The sequence below is a fragment of the Heterodontus francisci genome, chromosome 16, assembly GCF_036365525.1.
Source record: "Heterodontus francisci isolate sHetFra1 chromosome 16, sHetFra1.hap1, whole genome shotgun sequence".
NCBI classification, from domain to species: Eukaryota; Metazoa; Chordata; class Chondrichthyes; order Heterodontiformes; family Heterodontidae; genus Heterodontus; species Heterodontus francisci.
Window position 1 is genome coordinate 88,484,335 of NC_090386.1, and position 22,184 is coordinate 88,506,518.

Here is a 22,184-nt window from a genome sequence, read left to right on the forward strand (position 1 = left end):
GACAGATTACATGACAGGGTTAAATGATGTTCGCTGAGGCATGACTCAGGTGACTAGGAGGGTGGATTCTAGATTCAAGGAGAGCCCTACGTAGGTCCTACAGGACAACTGAGGTGCCATCATTCAACTGAGACATTAAACCCAGGCCTTGTCTGCCCTTTCCGGGTGTAAAAGATCTCCTGGCACTGTTCTGAAGAGGAGCAGGGGAGTACCCCATCCAGCTCCCCACCTTTTCCCAGAGACACAGCACTCCATTAAATCAGGCTTCCTGCTCACTTCAGGAATGGGAATTTAGGTCCATTCTCTCCTCATCACATTCTACCAGTTCACATTGACACTCCTCTCTCTTCTTCAATTCAACTTGGCACTCTTCACTTCCAGCAATCCAGTTGCAGCTGGCACTCTTCTTCCACTCAAGCAGTGGACTTTCTATTCAAGCTGGCACTCATTTTCCCCTTGAAGACTGCTTGCTCACAGACCTGAGGCAATGCCAGCCATCAGAAAGCATGAATTCCTACCTATGTTGAACAACCCTCTCTGATTTCCACTAACCAGAAGACACCGCAGCTTCTCTTCCTGACCCAGACATTGTTTAGGTTATGAGTTGAGCAGAGCAACAAACCAGTCCATCTTTTTTCCCATTTCCTACCCTAGGCACATTGAGGCGATAGTATTAGCACTGTCCTGGCCTGAATCATGTAACTCAGTGCAGTCCATGGATCAAGCCTGGAACATTCCTGGTTTATATGGCCAAATCCATTTAACCACTGAGCCACGGGGAGAGCCATTAATATCTCTGGTATGTTTGACCCGAAAGTAATCTAGAACTAGCACAACCAGTGCTTTCTCAGGGTTGCTGGCATCGACCACTCCACCCTCTTTGAGTTGGTCAAGCTGTTTACTGAAATGGGTGGCAAGGTGGACAGGACTGAAGAGAGAGAACAAGGTGAGCATGCATGGAGAGGCCAGGGTGTAGGGATCCAGCTGTTGCGGGGAATAGAAGGCAGGAGAAAACCTGTGGAACATCCTGTTTTGTGTGGACCAGGGGAAAAATAGGACAAAGGGACTTCCCGATGTGGATATACATGGGATTTTGTTCCTCTGCCTTGTGTTGCATCCCTCATTCATGCCTTTGTTAGCTCGAGACTATTCCATTGCTCTCCTGGTTAGGTATCCACAGTGCGATCCCCCCACCCCCCCCCCCCAACGCCCCCATAAACTTGAGCTTATTTAAAACTCTGCTGCCTGTACCCTAAACTCTCACCAAGACCAGCTTACCCATCACCCCTGTACTTGCTGACCTACATTGCCTCCTGTTCCAATAATGCCTTGATTTTAAAATTCTCATCCTTATTTTCGAACCCCTCCATGGCCTCGCTCCTCCCTGTCGCTGTAACCTCTTCCAGCCCTACAACCCTCCTCCAATTCTGGCCTCGAGCATCTCCGATTTTCATTGCTCCACCATTGGCAGCCATGCCTTCAGCTGTCTGAGCCCTAAGCTCTGGAATTCTCTCGCTAAATCCCTCCGTCTCTCTACCTCACTCCCCTCCTTTAAGATGCTCCTTAATACCTACCTTTTTGATCAAACTTTAGGTCATCTGTCCCTAATGTCTCCTTATGTGGCTTGGTTTCAAATAAATGTTTGATAATGCTCCTGTGAAGTGTCTTGGGATGTTTTACTACATTAAAAGCTAGTTGTGGTTGTCATAAAATTACCTATTAGAAAATGGACTATCCCTTCTGCTGATTCTAAGCCAGGCAGTTTGTATCCTTGTCTAAAAACCAATTAGATCTGTGGAGAGCTATACAGCATGGCTTCACCGGCAATGGGCGAGGGGAGGTACTTGGACAAGGACCAATGACCAAGAGAATGAATTTGAGTTTAGGAGCAATGCAGGTTCAGGAAGCCTCACCACAGTAATGTCAACTCCACCGTCTCCTAAATCAGGAGAGAAATTTTTAAATATCAAGAAATTTGGGATAAATTCATGAGCTGCTTTTTCTTCCCAAGCAGAAACAAATATCGATTGACAGGTGGTTTATAAACGTCATTAGTGGTTCAACTAATCTCTAGCAGGTTAGAGCTTTTACAAAACTATATTACTGCATCTGAAAATGCTTTACAAAAAACCTTTAACCAATCCTACCTGTTATCCCCACACGTTAAAGAATGATAGATTACAGAAGGAGGCCATTCAGCCCATCGTACCTCTTTGGTGCAGCTAACCAATTAGTCCCACTCCCCTGCTGTTTCCCCAAAGCCCTGCAAAATGTTTTCCATTCAAGTATTTATCCAACTCCCTTTCAAAGGTTGCTGTCGAATTCACTTCCACCACCCTTTCAGGCAGCACATTCCCGATCATAATCATAATTCATGATGGAGAAAGGAATAGAAGGATATGCTAACAGGGTTAGATGAAATAAGGTGGAAGGAGGCTTGTGATGTGAGGGTAGAATTACAACAGGGCAGTGGAATTCAATTTATGCCTTCCAATTATAGCCCCCTATGTTCACTTAAGGGATTATTTTCCATAACATGTACTTTCTATATTAACTCATCTTTTGAACAGCACATAGTGGGGCCAACTTTATAAAAGATCTGTGACAATGGGGCAGGCCAAATTACATAATATTCTGATTCTACAAATTAAAATCTCTCTGGCGGACACAAATACCTTTTGTTCTCAATTATTACAAAAACAAAACTCAAGAAATTAACAGTAAAACACCACAATATATCATCTTAAACTTGTACAACACAAAACTGGGCCCAGTCAGATGGACCAAAGTGATTTTTTTTTGTGGCTTGATATTTCAAAATATCAGTAAGTTCAAATAAAATACGGACCACCAGAACAGAATAGGGTAATGAAAACGGCCAAAACTCGAGCCGAAGATCAATTTTCTCTCCTTGCATGACTCACATCATATGGATCAATAAGAGACATGAAATCAAATAATGAAACAGGTGCTCAAATCCTTTGTTCTTCCTATCCACTAATAGGACATGAAAATTAGCTGGCAAATTATTTGGTGTTGGTTTAATTTATGATGACGTGACCAATAAGATGGTACCATTATTCACATAATGTGCAAAAGGTTGTCCACATTTGTCCTTCACTTTTATCCTTTTGTTGAAAAAGGGTAGGTCAGAAAACAACTTCACACTCTGTATCGCAGTGACCCTTGCTCTATTCCTGCGGCCCAGCCCTGCTATCTCCCGCTAACAGTGGCTAAGTGCCTATCTCAAACTGTATATTTACCTATCACTTGCCCGACAAGCTGTTTCTAAAGGCTGAACTAACCATTTCTGCCCCATTCGGATCTAACACAGCGTTAATGAGGTAACAGCTTTAACATGTTGCCCAGGCCAACAATGCCTTGGACGACACCTCACCGAGAGACCCCGTCACCAGCTGGTGCTTGGAACTGCGAATACCATATTCATTCTACTGCTGGTCACATTGCATTTCAATGGCTAGTGGTTTTGATCCCAATACCTTTGAGAATAGTTTGTGAAAATATTGAATTGCACCTTCATGGCAAAAATAAATTCCATAAGCCATTTCTCCATGTTGGAAAAGTATGTGATTTCCATCATTCAGAAAGGTATATTTTAACTACAGGATAAATGGTTTACTTCTGTGTGCCAGGAACATATACCACAAAATCAGGCACTCCCCCTGTGATCCAGGATCCATCCTGGGGAGGAGCAGCACCTACAAAAGGTGCTTTTTTGAATGCCTATGAAATAGCTTGAATAGAGAATCCTTTCCTGAGATTGCGAGTGGGTCTTTAACCTTGAAATTGCATGTCTTGAATCAAAATTGCGAGTTGGCATGTCTGTGACCAATTGCTGGGTCATATTGACCCAAGCAAATTCTGTATGTGTCGAGACGGCTTCCTTTTACATTGTGTCTGATCCCAGTCTGTTATGCTGAAGGATGCTGGTTAAGCTTGCAGGTACATAGAAACATAAGAATAGGAGTAGGCCATTCAGCCCTTCAAGCCTGTTCCACCATTCAATGGGATCATGGCTGCACTGTATCCTAACTTCATCCACCTACCTTGGCTCTACATCCCTTAATACCCTTGGCTAAAAAAAAAAATCTATCAACCTCTGATCAGGTAACCTGACTTAGAGGCATAGTTTACTGAGCATTATTACACAAAGACATTTGCATTAATTAGCTCAGTATTCCTAATGGCTATTTCAGTTTGGATCCTGGATATCTACAGGTCTATGTTTTACAAAAGGTGCACCGGTTGCTGCCAATTTTTAAATTGATTCCTGTACAGTCAATGATGTTATTGTTAAGAGTTTGTGGTATTTGCATCCACACCCCTCTGCTTTAAATTGGCCTCTTCTAAGTTACTGTCACATGTTTCCATTGTTAAAACAGTCATCGAGTCATAGAGTTATACAGCACAGAAACAGGCCCTTTGGCCCAGCATGTCTGTGCCAGCCATCAAGCACCTATTCTAATCCCATTTTCCAACACTTGGCCCATAGCCTTGTATGCTATGGCGTTTCAAATGCTCATCTAAATACTTCTTAAATGTTGTGAGGGTTCCTGCCTCTACCACCCCTTCAGGCAGTGTGTTCCAGAATCCAACCACCCTCTGGTTGAAAAAGATTTTCCTCAAATCCCCTCTAAACCTACTATCCCTTACCTTAAATCTATGCCCCCCCCCCTCCGGTTATTGACCCCTCTGCTAAGGGAAAAAGTTTCTTCCTATCTAACCTATCAATGCCCCTCATAATTTTGTATACCTCAATCATGTCCCCCCTCAGCCTTCTCTGTTCTAAGGAAAATAACCCTAGCCTTTTCAGTCTGTCTTCATAGCTGAAATGCTCCAGCCCAGGCAACAACCTGGTGACTCTCCTCTGCAACCTCTCCAGTGCAATCACATCCTTCCTATAGTGTGACAACCAGAACTGTACACAGTACTCCAGCTGTGGCCTAACTAGCGTTTTATACAGCTCCATCATAACCTCCCTGCTCTTATATTCTATGCCTCGGCTAATAAAGGCAAGTATTCCATATGTCTTCCTAACCGCCTGATCTACCTGTGCTGCTGCTTTCAGTGATCTTTGAACAAGTACACCAAGGTCCCTCTGATCCTCTGTACTTCCTAGGGTCCTACCATCCATTATTTTTAAACAGTGACCCCTAGTTCTAGATTCTACCACAACAGGAAACATTCTTTCCACATCCACCCTGTGAAGACCCCTCAGGATCTTATATGTTTCAATCAAGTCACCTCTTACTCTTCGAAACTCCAGCAGAAATAAGCCGAGCCTGTCCAACCTTTCCTCATAAGACAACCCGCCCATTCCAGGTATTAGTCCAGTAAACCTTCTCTGAACTGCTTCCAACACATTTGTAACCTTCCTTAAATAAGGAGACCAATACTGTACACAGTACTCCTGATGCCCTGTATAACTGAAGCATAACCCCCCCCACTTTTGTATTCAATTCCCCTCGCGATAAATGATAACATTCTATTAGCTTTCCTAATTATGTGCTGTACCTGCATACTAACCTTTTGTAATTCATGCACAAGGACGCCCAGATCCCTCTGCATCTCAGAGCTCTGCAATCTCTCACCATTTAGATAACATACTTCCTTTTTGTTCTTCCTGCCAAAATGGACAATTTCACATTTTCCCACATTATACTCCATTTGCCAGATCTTTGCCCACTCACTGAACCTATCTATATCCCTTTGTAGCCTCCTTATGTCCCCTTAACAACTCATTGTCCTACATATCTTTGTGTCATCAGCAAATTTAGCAACCATACCTTTGGTCTCTTCATCCAAGTCATCTATATAAATTGTAGAAAGTTGAGGCCCCAGCACTGATCCCTGTGACACATCACTCATTGCATCTTGCCAACAAGAAAATGACCCATTTACACCTACTCTCTATTTCCTGTTAGCTAGTCAATCTCTGTGTGTTACCCCCTACACCATGAGCTTTTATTTTCCACAATAACCTTTGATGTGGCACCTTATCAAATGCCTTCTGGAAATCTAAGTACAGTACATCCACTGGTTCCCCTTTATCCACAGCACATGTTACGTCTTCAAAGAACTCCAATAAATTGGTTAAGCATGATTTCTCTTTCATAAAACCATGCTGACTGCCTGATTACCTTGAATTTTTCTAAGTGCCCTGCTATAATGTCTTTAATAATAGCGTCTAACATTTTCCCTATGACAGATGTTCAGCTAACTGGCCTGTACTTCCCTGCTTTCTGTCTCTCTCCCTTTTTGAATAAAGGAATGACATTGGCTATTTTCCAATCTAATGGAACCTTCCCCGAATCTATGGAATTTTGGAAAATTAAAACCAACGCATCAACTTTCTCACTATTAATTTCTGTTAAGATTTAGGATGAAGTCCATCAGGATCCGGGGACTTGTCAGTCCGCAGCTCCAACAATTTGCTCAGTACCACTGCCCTGGTGATTGTAATTTTCTTGAGTTCCTTCCTCCCTTCCACTTCCTGATTGAGGCTAAGAGACACAGTACAGTGAACTGGACTAACATGTTGTATCTAGCCTTGCTGTACGTTACCTGTAAGTGCTTGGTGTCAGCAGTCAGCAGTAATTGCCCAAACTGGAAATGTAAAAATATGGAACTCTTCCCCCTCAAAAAGCCAAGAGGCTAGGGGTCAATTGAACATCTCAAAACTAAGATTTAATAGAGTATTAAAGGTTATGGAACCAAGGTGGGTGGATGGAGTTAAGGTGCAGATCAGCCATGATCTATTTGAATGGCAGAACAGGGTCGAGGGGCTGAATGGCCTACTCCTGTGCCTGTGAATGCATAATATTAGGTAGAACAAACTGATGTTGGAACTTTTGTGCTTTTTTTGCGGGTAAATTTATCTCTTATAAACTTATTTTGCTGTTCATCTCTTTTGAGGAGATTTAGTTAATTGCACCCCTCCACCACCAAAACCCCTCCCCACCCCAACTTAGCTCAGCTAAAAGATGTACTTCCCAGACTGGTACTGAGCCAGAAAGATCCCAGGTTGGATCCTCAGTCTATGCAGGAAAGCATAGAGGACATTAAACTGACTGAATTAAGAAGGAACTTCTTCACCCAGAGGGTTGTTAATCTATGGAATTCCTTGCCCAGTGAAGTAGTTGACGCTTCTTCAGTAAACATTTTTAAAGCTAAGGTAGATATCTTTTTGAATAATAAAGGAATTAAGGGATACGGTGAGAACGCGGGTAAGTGGATCTGAGTCCACGAAAAGATCAGCCATGATCTTATTGAATGGCGGAGCAGGCTCGAGGGGCCAGACGGCCTACTCCTGCTCCTACTTCTTATGATCTTATTATGATCAGGATCCCTGGATAGGGATCAGTCATGGCTTAGTGGGTAGCACTCTTACAACTGAGTTAACTCCATTGTATGAAAACTGTGGGTTCGCTTTAGAGGCTGACCCGCAACCCCCTTCCCATCACCACCATCACCCACACTGCCCCCCGCCCCACCCGCACACCCAGTGTAGTACTGAGGGAGTGCTTGTTCTGTCTTTCAAATGGGATGCTAAACCAAGGCCCTGTCTGCACTCAGCTGGATATAAAAGATCCCAAGCACTATTTTGAAGAACAAAGGAGTTCTCCCTGCTGTTCCTGGCCAATATTAATCCCTCAACCAACATCGTTAAAACAGATTACCTGATCTTCATCACATTGTTGTTTGTGGGAGCTTGCTGTGTGCAAATTGGCTGCTGTGTTTCCAACATTACAACAGTGACTACATTTCAAAAGTACTTCATTGTCTGTAAAGAACTTTGGGATGTCCTGAGGTCATGAAATGCAAGTTCTTTTTCTTTGTTGGATTAAGGAAAAGGATATTAGCCAAGGAACCATACTGCAACTGCTAATGCGGCAACAAAATAAAAGTGAACATGTTTCGGGTACCTGCTCCCTCTCCACTGCAATCAAATCACCTGCTGACAGTCAAGAGATGGTTTTAACCCTACCTGGATGAAGTGAACAAATGGACTGTTAAAATGGGCTGGGAGATTTACCTGCCAACCTCCTGTTGTGCTCCTGCTGACTTCTGCATTAACCTGCATTTCTGAGCAGGCAACAAGGACACCTGCTTGAAGCCAGTGGGGTAGTTCCTTCAATATGCAGCTCGGGATCCGATGTCATTGCAGAACCTTACGGTGCAGAAGCAGGCCATTCAGCCCATCGTACCTGTGCTGGCTCTTTGAAAGCACTGCCCAATTTAGTTCCACACCCCAGCTTTTTTCCCATAGCCCTGCTAATTAGTCCTCTTAAAGTACATGTCCAATTGACTTTTGAAAGTTCCTGTTGAATGTGATTCTACCACCCTTTCGGGGAGTGCATTCCAGATCTCACCAACCCTCTGTGTGAAATACTTTCCCCTCATTTCTCCCTAGTTCTTTTGCCAATTATTTCTCTTGTTACAAACCCACTTTCCAGAGGAAATAGTTTCTCCCTACTGGCTCTACCAAAACCCTGCACAATTTTGAATACTTCTATTGGGTCTCCCCTTAATCATTGAGTACCGATTGTTATTTTAATTGGTGGCCTGAGCTTTGTGGCTTTTCAAAATAACGAACAAGGGCAGCAGATGCTTGGGAACACCACCACCTGCAACCTCCGTTCCAAGCCACACACCATCCTGACTTGGAACTATATTGCCGTTCCTTCCCTATCACTGGGTCAAAATCCTGGAACTCCCTCCCTAACAGCACTGTGGATGTACCCACACCACATGGACTGCAGTGGTTCAAGAAGGCGGCTCATCACCATTTCTCAAGGTCAATTAGGGATGGGCAACAAATGCCGGCCTTGCCAGCGATGCCCACATCCTATAAACAAATAGAAAAAATGTGAGCAGGAGGAGAAGCTAGGGCCAGAAGAGGTGCAAACAGGTACATCTTTAAACTTTTGTACTTTCCTCATGGGGTCAGGAGGAGAACAGACAGGAGTGCTGCTCCGGGCTTCACTAGGAATGTTTAGGCATTCCTTGCCTTGGATTCTCCATCCCTCCCCGATCGCAAGACCCCCTCCACTTTCCCACCCCTGCCAAAACCTCTGTGACTTACTCGAGTGTCAGTAACCATTCCTGCCTCTTGATGGTCACACCTGCTGGCCAGCTTCTGCTTCCTGCCCATTTTCGGGTAGACAGCTGATCAGGAGCCTGCAGTCAAGGTCCAGGAGTTAAAATCACCAGGCCTCATGCAACCGAGCTTAGGAGGATTTGGCACTTACATTGGCCTCCCTATACCCAGGCCGCTCAGTTGCCAATCCCGAGTTAAAATTGGGATATTTTATCTAGGCACATACATGGACATTGACCATGGAATCATATCCCAGTTTGAATAGGCACCTTAAGAAGAGGAGGGGGAATTTGGAGAGGGAAAGCATCCATTCCATGACGGGTTGCATCTAAACTGGAAGGGGACCAATATCCTTGCGGGGAGGTTTGCTAGCACTACTCAGGAGGGTTTAAACTGGTCTTGCAGGGGGGTGGGGCCCAAAGTAGTAGTCTCTCAGATGAGATAGTTGAGGCAAATGTAGAGGTTAAAGCAAGCAAGTCCAGTAAGCAGGCCAGGCAGGGGCAGGACAGGGAGCGTGGAAGGTCTGGTAGGCTAAACGGCATTTACTTTAATGCAAGAAGCCTTACAGGTAAGGCAGATGAACTCAGAGCATGGATCGGTACATGGGATTGTGATATTATAGCTATTACGGAAACAGGTTGAGGGATGGGCAGGACTGGCAGCTCAATGTTCCGGTGTACCGATCTTTCCGGCGTGACAGAGGTGGAGGTAAGAGAGGAGGGGGAGTTGCACTATTGATTAGGGAGGACATCACGGCAGTACTTAGAGAGGATATCCCGGTGGGAATGTCCAGCGAGGCCATATGGGTAGAACTTTGAAATGTGAAAGGGGTGATCACTTTGATGGGATTATACTATAGGCCCCCCAATAGTCAGAGGGAAGTGGAGGAGCATATATGTAGGGAAATCACAGATAGGTGTAGGAATTATAAGAACAAAGAACAAAGAACAGTACAGCACAGGAACAGGCCATTCGGCCCTCCAAGCCTGCGCCGGTCTTGATGCCTGCCTAAACTAACACCTTCTGCACTTCCGGGGTCCGTATCCCTCTATTCCCTTCCTATTCATGTATTTGTCAAGATGTCTCTTAAACGTCGCTATCGTATCTGCTTCCACCACCTCCCCTGGCAGCAAGTTCCAGGCACTCACCACCCTCTGTGTAAAAAACTTGCCTCGCACATCCCCTCTAAACTTTGCCCCTCGCACCTTAAACCTATGTCCCCTAGTAACTGACTCTTCCATCCTGGGAAAAAGCTTCTGACTATCCACTCTGTCCATGCCGCTCATAACTTTGTAAACCTCTATCATGTCGCCCCTCCACCTCTGACGTTCCAGTGAAAACAATCTGAGTTTTTCCAACCTCTCCTCATAGTTAATGCCCTCCAGACCAGGCAACATCCTGGTAAACCTCCTCTGTACCCTCTCCAAAGCCTCCACGTCCTTCTGGTAGTGTGGCGACCAGAATTGCACGCAAAATTCTAAGTGTGGCCTAACTAAAGTTCTGTACAGCTGCAGCATGACTTGCCAATTTTTATACTCTATGCCCCGACCGATGAAGGCAAGCATGCCGTATGCCTTCTTGACTACCTTATCCACCTGCGTTGCCACTTTCAGTGACCTGTGGACCTGTACATTCAGATCTCTCTGCCTGTCAATAGTCCTAAGGGTTCTGCCATTTACAGTATACCTCCCACCTGCATTAGACCTTCCAACATTGACTGGGATTCACTTAATGTTAGAGGTCTAGATGGAGCAGAATTTGTAAGGAGCATCCAGGAGGGTTTTCTAGAGCAGTATGTAAATAGTCCAGCTCGGGAAGGGGCCATACTAGACCTGGTGTTGGGAAATGAGCCGGGCCAGGTGGTTGACGTTTCAGTAGGGGACTACTTTGGGAATAGTGATCACAATTCCGTAAGTTTTAGAATACTCATGGACAAAGACGAGAGTGGTCCTAAAGGAAGAGTGCGAAATTGGGGGAAGGCCAACTATACCAAAATTCGGCAGGAGCTGGGGAATGTAGATTGGGAGCAGCTGTTTGAAGGTAAATCCACTTTTGATATGTGGGAGGCTTTTAAAGAGAGGTTGATTAGCGTGCAGGAGAGACATGTTCCTGTGAAAATGAGGGGTAGAAATGGCAAGATTAGGGAACCATGGATGACAGGTGAAATTGTGAGACTAGCTAAGAGGAAAAAGGAAGCACACATAAGGTCTAGGCGGCTGAAGAAAGACGAAGCTTTGAAAGAATATCGGGATTGTAGGCGCAATCTGAAACGAGGAATTAAGAGGGCTAAAAGGGGTCATGAAATATCTTTAGCAAACAGGGTTAAGGAAAATCCCAAAGCCTTTTATTCATATATAAGGAGCAAGAGGGTAACTAGAGAAAGGATTGGCCCACTCAAGGACAAAGGAGGAAAGTTATGCGTGGAGTCAGAGAAAATGGGTGAGATTCTAAACGAGTACTTTGCATCGGTATTCACCGAGGAGAGGGACATGACGGATGTTGAGGTTAGGGACAGATGTTTGATTACTCTAGGTCAAGTCGGCATAAGGAGGGAGGAAGTGTTGGGTATTCTAAAAGGCATTAAGGTGGACAAGTCCCCAGGTCCGGATGGGATCTATCCCAGGTTAGTGTGGGAAGCGAGAGAGGAAATAGTTGGGGCCTTAACAGATATCTTTGCAGCATCCTTAAACACGGGTGAGGTCCCGGAGGACTGGAGAATTGCTAATGTTGTCCCCTTGCTTAAGAAGGGTAGCAGGGAAAATCCAGGTAATTATAGACCGGTGAGCCTGACGTCAGTGGTAGGGAAGCTGCTGGAGAAGTTACTGAGGGATAGGATCTATTCCCATTTGGAAGAAAATGGACTTATCAGTGATAGGCAACATGGTTTTGTGCAGGGAAGGTCATGTCTTACCAACTTAATAGAATTCTTTGAGGAAGTGACAAAGTTGATTGATGAGGGAAGGGCTGTAGATGTCATATACATGGACTTCAGTAAGGCGTTTGATAAGGTTCCCCATGGCAGGCTGATGGAGAAAGTGAAGGCGCATGGGGTCCAAGGTGTACTAGCTAGATGGATAAACAACTGGCTGGGCAACAGGAGACAGAGAGTAGCAGTGGAAGGGAGTTTCTCAAAATGGAGACATGTGACCAGTGGTGTTCAACAGGGATCCGTGCTGGGACCACTGTTGTTTGTGATATACATAAATGATTTGGAGGAAAGTATAGGTGGTCTGATTAGCAAGTTTGCAGACGACACTAAGATTGGTGGAGTAGCAGATAGTGAAGGGGACTGTCAGAGAATAAAGCAGAATATAGATAGACTGGAGAGTTGGGCAGAGAAATGGCAGATGGAGTTCAATCAGGGCAAATGCGAGGTGATGCATTTTGGAAGATCCAATTCAAGAGTGAACTATACAGTAAATGGAAAAGTCCTGGGGAAAATTGATGTACAGAGAGATTTGAGTGTTCAGGTCCATTGTTCCCTGAAGGTGGCAACGCAGGTCAATAGAGTGGTCAAGAAGGCATACGGCATGCTTTCCTTCATCGGACGGGGTATTGAGTACAAGAGTTGGCAGGTCATGTTACAGTTGTATAGGACTTTGGTTCGGCCACATTTGGAATACTGTGTGCAGTTCTGGTCGCCACATTACCAAAAGGATGTGGATGCTTTGGAGAGGGTGCAGAGGAGGTTCACCAGGATGTTGCCTGGTATGGAGGGCGCTAGCTATGAAGAGACGTTGAGTAGATTAGGATTATTTTCATTAGAAAGACGGAGGTTGAGGGGGGACCTGATTGAGGTGTACAAAATCATGAGAGGTATAGACAGGGTGGATAGCAAGAAGCTTTTTCCCAGAGTGGGGGATTCAATTACAAGGGGACACGAGTTCAAAGTGAAAGGGGAAAAGTTTAGGGGGGATATGCGTGGAAAGTTCTTTACGCAGAGGGTGGTGGGTGCATGGAACGCATTACCAGCGGAGGTGGTAGACGCGGGCACGATAGCATCTTTTAAGATGTATCTGGACAGATACATGAATGGGCAGGAAGTAAAGAGATACAGACCCTTAGAAAATAGGCGACAGGTTTAGATAGAGGATTTGGATCGGCGTAGGTTTGGAGGGCCGAAGGGCCTGTTCTTGTGCTGTAATTTTCTTTGTTCTTTGTTCTTTGTAAAATGCATTACCTCACATTTGTCCGGATTAAACTCCATCTGCCATTTCTCCGCCCAAGTCTCCAACCGATCTATATCCTGCTGTATCCTCTGACAATCCTCATCATTATCCGCAACTCCACCAACCTTTGTGTCATCCGCAAACTTACTAATCAGACCAGCTACATTTTCCTCCAAATCATTTATATATACTACAAACAGCAAAGGTCCCAACACTGATCCCTGCAGAACACCACTATTCACATCCCTCCATTCAGAAAAACACCCATCCATTGATACCCTCTGTCTTCTATGACCGAGCCAGTTCTGTATCCATCTTGCCAGCTCACCTCTGATCCCGTGTGACTTCACCTTTTGTACCAGTCTGCCATGAGGGACCTTGTCAAAGACTTTACTAAAGTCCATATGGATAACATCCACTGCCCTTCCTTCATCAATCATCTTCGTCACTTCCTCAAAAAACTCAATCAAATTAGTAAGACACGACCTCCCCTTCACAAAACCATGCTGTCTCTCGCTAATAAGTTTGTTTGTTTCCAAATGGGAGTAAATCCTGTCCCGAATAATCCTCTCTAATAGTTTCCTTCCCACTGATGTAAGGCTTACCGGCCTGTAATTTCCTGGATTATCCTTGCCACCCTTCTTAAACAAAGGAACAACATTGGCTATTCTGCAGTCCTCTGGGACCTCACTTGTCGCCAATGAGGATGCAAAGATTTCTGTCAAGGCCCCAGCAATTTCTTCCCTTGCCTCCCTTAGTATTCTAAGGTAGATCCCATCAGGCCCTGGGGACTAATAGTATTGTAATAGTAGGTGATTTTAACTTCCCTAATATTGACTGGGACTGCCTTAGTGCTAAGGGATCAGAAGGGGAAGAATTTGTTAAGTGTGTCCAGGATAGTTTTCTGAAGCAGTATGTGGATGGCCCTACTAGAGAAGGGGCTACACTCGACCTCCTCTTAGGAAATGAGAATGGGCAGGTGGTTGATGTGTCAGTGGGGGAGCACTTTGGGAACAGTGACCATAACTCTATTAGCTTCAAGATAGTTATGGAAAAGGATAGGACTGGTCCTCAGGTTGAAGTACTAAATTGGGAGAAAGCTAATTTCAATGGCATCAGACAGGAGCTCTCAAAAGTTGAACAGGAGAGGCTGTTTACAGGTAAAGGGACGTCTGGCAAGTGGGAGGCTTTTAAAAGTGAGATAGGAAGAGTTCAGGGCCGGCATGTTCCTGTTAGATGGAAGGGCAAGGCTGGCAAGTTTAGGGAACCTTGGTTGACGAGGGATATTGAGGGTCTGGTCAGGACAAAGAAGGAGGCATATGTTAGGTATAGGCAGCTGGGATCGAGCGGGTCCCTCGAGGAGTATAGGGGGTGTAGGACTACACTTAAGAAGGAAATTAGGAGGGCGAAAGGGGCCATGAGATTTCCCTGGCAGGTAAGATAAAGGGGAATCCTAAAAGATTCTATAAGTATATTAAGAGTAAAAGGGTAGCTAGGGAGAGAGTAGGTCCCCTTAAGGATCAGTGTGGCAATCTATGTGTGGAGCCACAGGAAATGGGCGAGGTTTTAAATGAATATTTCTCGTCTGTATTTACCATGGAGAAGGTCATGGAAGCTAGTGAGTTCAAGGGAGGGAACACCGATATCCTGGAGCATATCAACATTACAAAGGAGGAGGTGTTGGAGGTCCTGAAGCGCATTGAGGTGGATAAATCCCCAGGGCCTGACTAGGTGTATCCTCGGATGCTATGGGAAGCAAGGGAGGAGATTGCTGGGGCCCTGGCAGAGATTTTTGTATCATCGTTAGCCATGGGTGAGGTACCAGAAGACTGGAGGATAGCTAATGTTGTGCCTGTATTTAAGAAGAGCAGCAGGGATAAACCAGGGAACTGCAGGCCGGTGAGCCTTACATCAGTGGTGGGAAAGTTATTGGAAGGGATTCTGAGAATCAGGATTTATGTTTAGTTTAGTTTAGTTTAGAGACACAGCAGTGAAACAGGCCCTTTGGCCCACCGAGTCTGTGCTGCCCATCAACCACCCATTTATACTAATCCTATACTAATTCCGTATTCCTACCACATCCCCACCTGTCCCTATATTTCCCTATCACCTACCTATACTAGGGGCAATTTATAATGGCCAATTAACCTATCAACCTGCAAGTCTTTGGCATGTGGGAGGAAACCGGAGCACCCGGAGGAAACCCACGCAGACACAGGGAGAACTTGCAAACTCCACACAGGCAGTACCCAGAATTGAACCCGGGTCGCTGGAGCTGTGAGGCTGCGGTGCTAACCACTGCGCCACTGCGTATCTGGAAAGGCATGGTCTGATTAGGGATAGTCAACCTGGCTTTGTGCATGAGAAATCATGTCTCACAAATTTGATTGAGTTTTTCGAGGAGGTGACCAAGAGGATTAATGAGGGCAGGGCGATGGACGTTGTCTACATGGACTTTAGCAAGGCCTTTGACAAGGTCCCGCATGGTAGGCTGGTCCAGAAGGTTCGAACACATGGGATCCAGGGTGAGCTAGCAAATTGGATACAAAATTGGCTTGGTGATAGGAGGCAGAGGGTGGTAGTGGAGGGTTGTTTTTCAGATTGGAGGCCGGTGACCAGTGGTGTGCCGCAGGGATCGGTGCTGGGCCCTCTGTTGTTTGTCATACATATTAATGACTTGGATGTGAATGTAAGGGGAATGATTAGTAAGTTTGCAGATGACACCAAAATTGGTGGTATAGTGGACAGTGAAGAAGGTTGTCTCAGGTTACAACAGGATATAGATCAACTGGGAAAGTGGGCAAGGGATTGGCAAATGGAATTTAATGCAGACAAGTGCGAAGTGATGCATTTTAGGAAGTTAAACCAGGGCAGGACAGATACAGTGAATGGCAGGGCCCTGGGGAGTGTTGTTGAGCAGAGAGACCTTGGGGTGCAAGTACATAGTTCCCTGAAAGTGGCAACACTGGTAGACAGAGTGGTGAAGAAGGCGTATGGTATGCTTGCCTTCATCGGCCGAGGCATTGAGTACAAGAGTTGGGACGTCATGTTACAGTTGTGCATAACGTTGGTTAGGCCGCATTTGGAGTACTGTGTGCAGTTCTGGTCGCCACACTACAGAAAAGATGTGATTAAGCTAGAGAGGGTGCAGAAAAGATTCACAAGGATGTTGCCTGGTTTGGAGGGCTTGAGTTATAAAGAGATTGGATAGGCTGGGTCTGTTTTCCCTGGAGCAAAGGAGGCTGAGAGGGGACATGATAGAGGTATATAAAATTATGAGAGGCAGAGATAGGGTCGATACCCATGGTAGGGGTGACTAAAACTAGAGGGCATAGATTTAAGGTGAGAGGGAGGGGTTTAAAGGGGATCAAAGGGGTAAATTTTTCACACAAAGAATAGTGGGTATCTGGAATGAGCTGCCTGAGGAGGTGGTGGAGGCAGGAACAGTAGCGACATTTAAGAGGCATCTGGACAGGTACTTGAATGAGTAAGACATAGAGGGATATGGAATTAATGCAGGCAAGTGGGATTAGTATAGATAGGCATTATGGTCGGCATGGACGCGGTGGGCCGAAGGGCCTGTTTCTATGCTGTACGACTCTATAACTCTATTCCTTGCTCTTTCCTCTTTATAAATTTTATTAAAATTTCTGTGTAATTCTGTTTTCTGCTGAGAAAATGTTTCCCCTGGCTGGGGAATCTAGGACACGGGATCAAAGTCTCAGCATAAGGGGTTGGCCATTTAGGACTGAGATAAGGAGAAATTTCTTCACTGAAAGGGTTGTGAATCTTCAGAATTCTTCACCCAGAGAGCTATGGCTGCTCAGTCATTGAGTACATTCAAGACAGAGATCGATAGATTTTTGGATACTAGGGAAACTAAGGGATATGGGATAGTGCGGGAAGGTGAAGTTGAGTTCGAAGATCATCCATGATCTTACTGAATGGCAGAGCAGGCTCAATGGCCTATGCCAGTTCCCATTTCTTACATTCTTATATTTTTATGTTCACTGTTTATAGCATCCTGGTGGATTACTAAGAACAACAACAACTGATCCCTTTCCTTTTGAAAGCAACACGATTCTTAAGGATCTTCAGTAAAGCAGCGTCCTCAAGAATGGCTGATGTTGCCTCAGGATCCAGTGGATATTGTACAACCCGCTGCCACAAATGGGCTTCTTTAGACAAGTCGCGTGCTCAATGACAAATAGCTGCAGTGTATTTTGATTGCTAAAATATTTATTGTGAAGTGCTGATGGGGTGCAGTTGACCTGTGACCCAATGTGACTAAAGATGAGTTACGTTTGCCTGTTTGCAGTAATTCCCACCGCTGCTAATTCCTTTACATGCCGCAGCACTAATTTGCTTCGTGATGTAATTAAAATAATGTGAACTCAACACATACATTTAATGAGCCACCTCTGGCCCAATTGACTATATGCTTGAAGAGGAAAAGTTTGCAAGGCTATGGGGACAGAGCAGTGTGAGTGGGACTAATTGGATAGCTCTTTCAAAGAGCCAGCACAGGCATGATGGGCTGATTGGCCTCCTTCTATGCTGTATGATTCTATGATATATTTTATCCTCATGTAAATGTTGGTAGGAGACTTTCTCCTTGGTTATATGTGCAGAGTTATGCGCTTTGATTCTGTATAATTATATTTTCCCCTCTGTTTAATGTGCATTGGGGACAACCCTTGTTTGACTTCTGTACTGACACAGATCCCAACTGATAACGGAACAAGAAGGCTTGCTCGTTCATCCTGGGTTTAATGTATGTGAGACAAACAAAATACATTGGTCGGGTGGGGGGTGGGCAGGTTGGCATGGGGTACAGGGTGTTGGGGTTTGGACCCTAAATCTTTTGTTTTAGCCTAGTCAAGTGCATAGTAACCCCAGGCTTTACCTGTGTGAACTGGGGACACCACTACTTCTTTGGCTATCAAGCCCAGAAACAGACTTCACCATAGACTAGTTGGACTCAGGGCCTCCCTCACAACCTCACCCCCCAGCACGTCACCCCACACCCCCAAATAATGTGCTCCCAGTCCCCATCATGGCATGATCAGATGGTGGTGAGAAGCAACTTAATGCCAAGTTTTTCCCCACCTGTGAGATATGAAGGGTGAGACTCACCCCCAACATCCCTGGCACATGTGTTTCTCTCATGTACACTCCTCCTGACAACCAATTGTAAAATGGCACTGGGAGAGGCCGGAGGTCCCAGTTGGTGAAGAGTATGTTACACAGGCATATCCAAGTCAGACAAATGGGAGGCAAAGTGTTTTGGTTGCCCCCTCTACAAAGGAAACAAGCTGAGGATGAGCCGTTGCTTGGCAGGAGTTTGTTGAGGCAACAATCAGATAGTAGCTACAGCGGAGGCCAGATCAACAAAATAGATTCATTAATTGTGTTCTGAGTGGATTATAACCATTTATATCTGTATCACCTGTATCACCTTTGTGATACATTGCTGCACATTTGTTTTTTGAGAGTTGCTGTACCCTAACTCGCACCAAGTCCCATTCAACCATCACCCCTGTGTTTGCTGACCTGCATCAGCTCCGGCTCCGACAACACCTCAATGTAACAATTCTCATCCTTATCTACAATTCCTCCAAGGCCTCACCCCTATTTACCTCTGTAACCTCCTCCAGCCCTACAACCTTGCCAGGGCACTGCATTCCTCCAATTCTGGCCTCTTGCGCTTCCCCAATTTTCATCGCTCAACCGTTGGTGGCTGTGACTTCAGCTGCCAAGGCCCTAGGCTCTGGAATTCTATTCCTATCTGTCTCCCTCCCTCTCTCCCCTCCTTTAGGACACTTCTTAAAACCTACCATTTGGATCAAGTTTTTGGTCAGCTGTCTTAATATCTCCTTACGTGGCTCGGTGTAAAATTGTGTTTGATAATGCTCCTGTGAAGCACCTTGGGACATTTTACTAACTAAAGGTGCTATATAAATGTAAATTGTTGTTGTTGCCTATGAGCATGGAGGGAAAATATTCCCCCATTAGTTGTATATTTAATTTAAGTTAAACTATGGTGGATTGGGGAGCCTGAGGAATGCAGTAGAGCAGTATACAGTCAGTAATCTGTGTTTAAATCCACTCAGATCAATGAGAAGAAAGCCAAATGAATTTGGGAGAATCTCCCAGTTCCCAGGTATGTGTTTGACTGCACTAAACTATCCATAGTTGGATACAAACTGGCACTAAATTGGGAATGTCACTCACTGAAACCACAAGGAAGTACTACCCAAGAGGTGGATATTCCTCTATAAGTGTTTTTCCTCTCTCTCTCAAGTTCCAGGCTCAGCTCTTGCTCACTATCATTTCAATTGGAAACTAATCCCTGAATCTACATCCTTCCAATAATATCACATTGGAATTTAGAGAGCTAATACTCAGTACCAAGGAGACACTTTTTGGAGATTGGAGCTAAGAAACACTGTAGGGCAGAGTAGGGCCAGTTTTACTCATATCTTGTATCTAACCACCCTGTTACAACTGCTTGACATCAGCAGTAGATACCCAAAATGGAAATGTGAAAATATGGAATTCCCTCCCCCAAAAAGCTGGCGGTCAACTGAAAATTTCAAAGCTGAGTTTGTTAGATTTTTGTTAAGCAAAGGTATTAAGGCTCACGTAACGAGGTGGGTAGTTGGAGTTAAGATACAGATCAGCCATGATCTAATTGAATGGTGGAACAGGCTCGAGGGACTGAATGGCCTTCTCCTGTTCCTGTTTCCCAGCGCTAGCATTTGTTCCTATAACAAGCACAAAATTTCATCCAAGCATATAAATAAAGACTCCTGGTAGAGAACTGTGCAGGACAACGGGTTATCCATTTAGAGTTGCCATTAACAGGGTAGTATTCTGACTTTGTGCTCCTGACAGTGCATATTTGAAGTCTGCGACTATTTGCTGACTAATCATTTAGTCAGTGCATGTCTGAATGTTCAATATGCATCACTGCTGGGCAAGACTCTGAAGAGAAAGAGTGAAGTCGGAAAATTAGCCCTCAAATGGAAATCATTCTGAGGTTACGTCAGCTCCAATACAGGTCAACATGTGAGCAATGGAAGAAATTTGGATTAATACAAAAATAATTGAAAACTACAAAAAAACACATATAAAAAGAAATATTGCGAGAGATCTTATAACATAACAGATGGGTTTCTTTTCCTCATAAATATGTTTGCATTTGTGGATTATTTAGAATATTACATAAGAATATTAATATCTTGTGGGTGAAATGTTGTCATATAAGGAATAAAACACATGTGGACGTATGAGCCTATCTGTGTCCTTATTTAACCTTGAACAGAGCTTTGGTTAGATCTACTACTTGCATCTGTTAAGCTCTTAGCTTGAGCCATGGCCTGCTGAAATGTTTATACTACTGCCTATCAACGTTGAAATACCTTCTCCATTAACAGGGCATGTGCCAACTGTCTGCCCCAATCAGGCTTCTAGTGCCAGCTCCTCAGTTTTGGGCCTGTGAAAATCAGGCAGCTTAGAGGCCACTAGTCAAGTAAGGTCACAGGGTGAGGGTGGGTTTTGGGAGGGTTTCTCGTGGGTCAGAAGCAGGGTGGGGGTTCGGGGGTGTGGGGGGGGGGGGGGGGGTGGGGAAACCCAGGATGACAGCAACCCAAGATTTTTTTTGTGGGTCTCCTAGGAGCACTCCTGCTCTTCCTTGAGTTGGCTGGCATCCTCTATCTACGAAGGATGATGGAGACGCAGCAAACAATCCATTTAGGTGGGGGTGTCTTCTCTTGGTGCACTTTTGCTGATGAATGTGAAGGCCAATCCTTGAGAGGCAGGTTCTGCCACATATGAAGCTGCTGAGTGACGCTGCGAGTTGTTGTTTTCAGCATTGGCGCCTGTTGCCAAGCTGCTGTAGCCACTGGTCACCATGGTAGTGCATACCAGTCCACAGGATGTGTCGCCATTTCCGTCTTTCGCTGGTTAGTGACTCCCAGGTGCGATATCCGATGTTTAGGGCCTTCATGTCATGCTTGCAAGCATTCATGAAGCGGAGCTTTGGGCACCCCACTGGTCATCTGGCCCTGGCTACCTCACCATGCAGAAGGTCCTTGGGTATTGAGAGGGGGTCTCCATGGTGGATCCTCTGCTCAGTAGACAGTTAAAGTTGCATCATTGTCCGAATGACATCCAATTTACATTTACTGATGAGGCTCAAGAAACATTAAAATGGCGGTTGTAGATTTTAGGAGGTAATGGTTGAAAAGTGATTGGATAACTTGGCATCAGCAGAAAACATCATGGATTAACGAGCATAGTTAATATTAGCCTGTGTCTAAAACACATTTTTTGCTGAACAGGCAGCCCTGAGCAAGGTAGTTCACCTGATGCAATTATAAAACATATTTCTGTAGACAATAGACTCTTTGATGAGAATTGTACCACATGACTTTAGGAGTGTTATACATTTAAAATAGTAAAGCATGATTACCGTGGCTACAGAAGTACAATGGAGATGCTGAACAGAAAAGCCTTGAAGAATTAAGGGATGAGGCCTAACTATGTGCACAGTGGCCTCTACCATTTTTCAGACAAAGAGAAAAGCATACGATGCTGTAGCTACATCATATCCTGTGGCTAACAGTGGGAATGTTACGGAAGGGGGTATAAAAAGTGTAAGGCGATAACTTGAACTTAAGACACTAACGTAGACCTGGCATGTTTAACCAGAAGGACTTACAAAATAAGATATGGTAGTTGATAGGAAATCCACTAACCTTACATTTATTAATAAAGTATAAAGTTGCTGACAGTAGACTCTCAAACCTATTAATTAATAAAGACAAAGAATCAGCTGGAATTTTACAGACATGGGGTGGACAAAGAACACTGTATTTTAACCCCTATTC

The 22,184-nt window shown here is 44.8% G+C and overlaps 1 protein-coding gene across 2 annotated transcripts in view; it reads left to right on the forward strand.

Annotated features, from left to right (window-relative positions):
• The window catches only part of LOC137378339 (N-terminal EF-hand calcium-binding protein 1-like), a 183,656-nt gene extending 163,083 nt beyond the window's left edge, over positions 1–20,573 (forward strand). For both annotated transcript variants that reach the window (XM_068048598.1, XM_068048597.1), the window contains one exon: positions 17,311–20,573. In XM_068048598.1, coding sequence (XP_067904699.1) covers positions 17,311–17,345 — 35 coding nt within the window. In that variant the 3' untranslated portion in view covers positions 17,346–20,573. The remainder of the gene's footprint in view (positions 1–17,310) is intronic.
• The last annotated feature ends 1,611 nt before the right edge of the window (positions 20,574–22,184 follow it).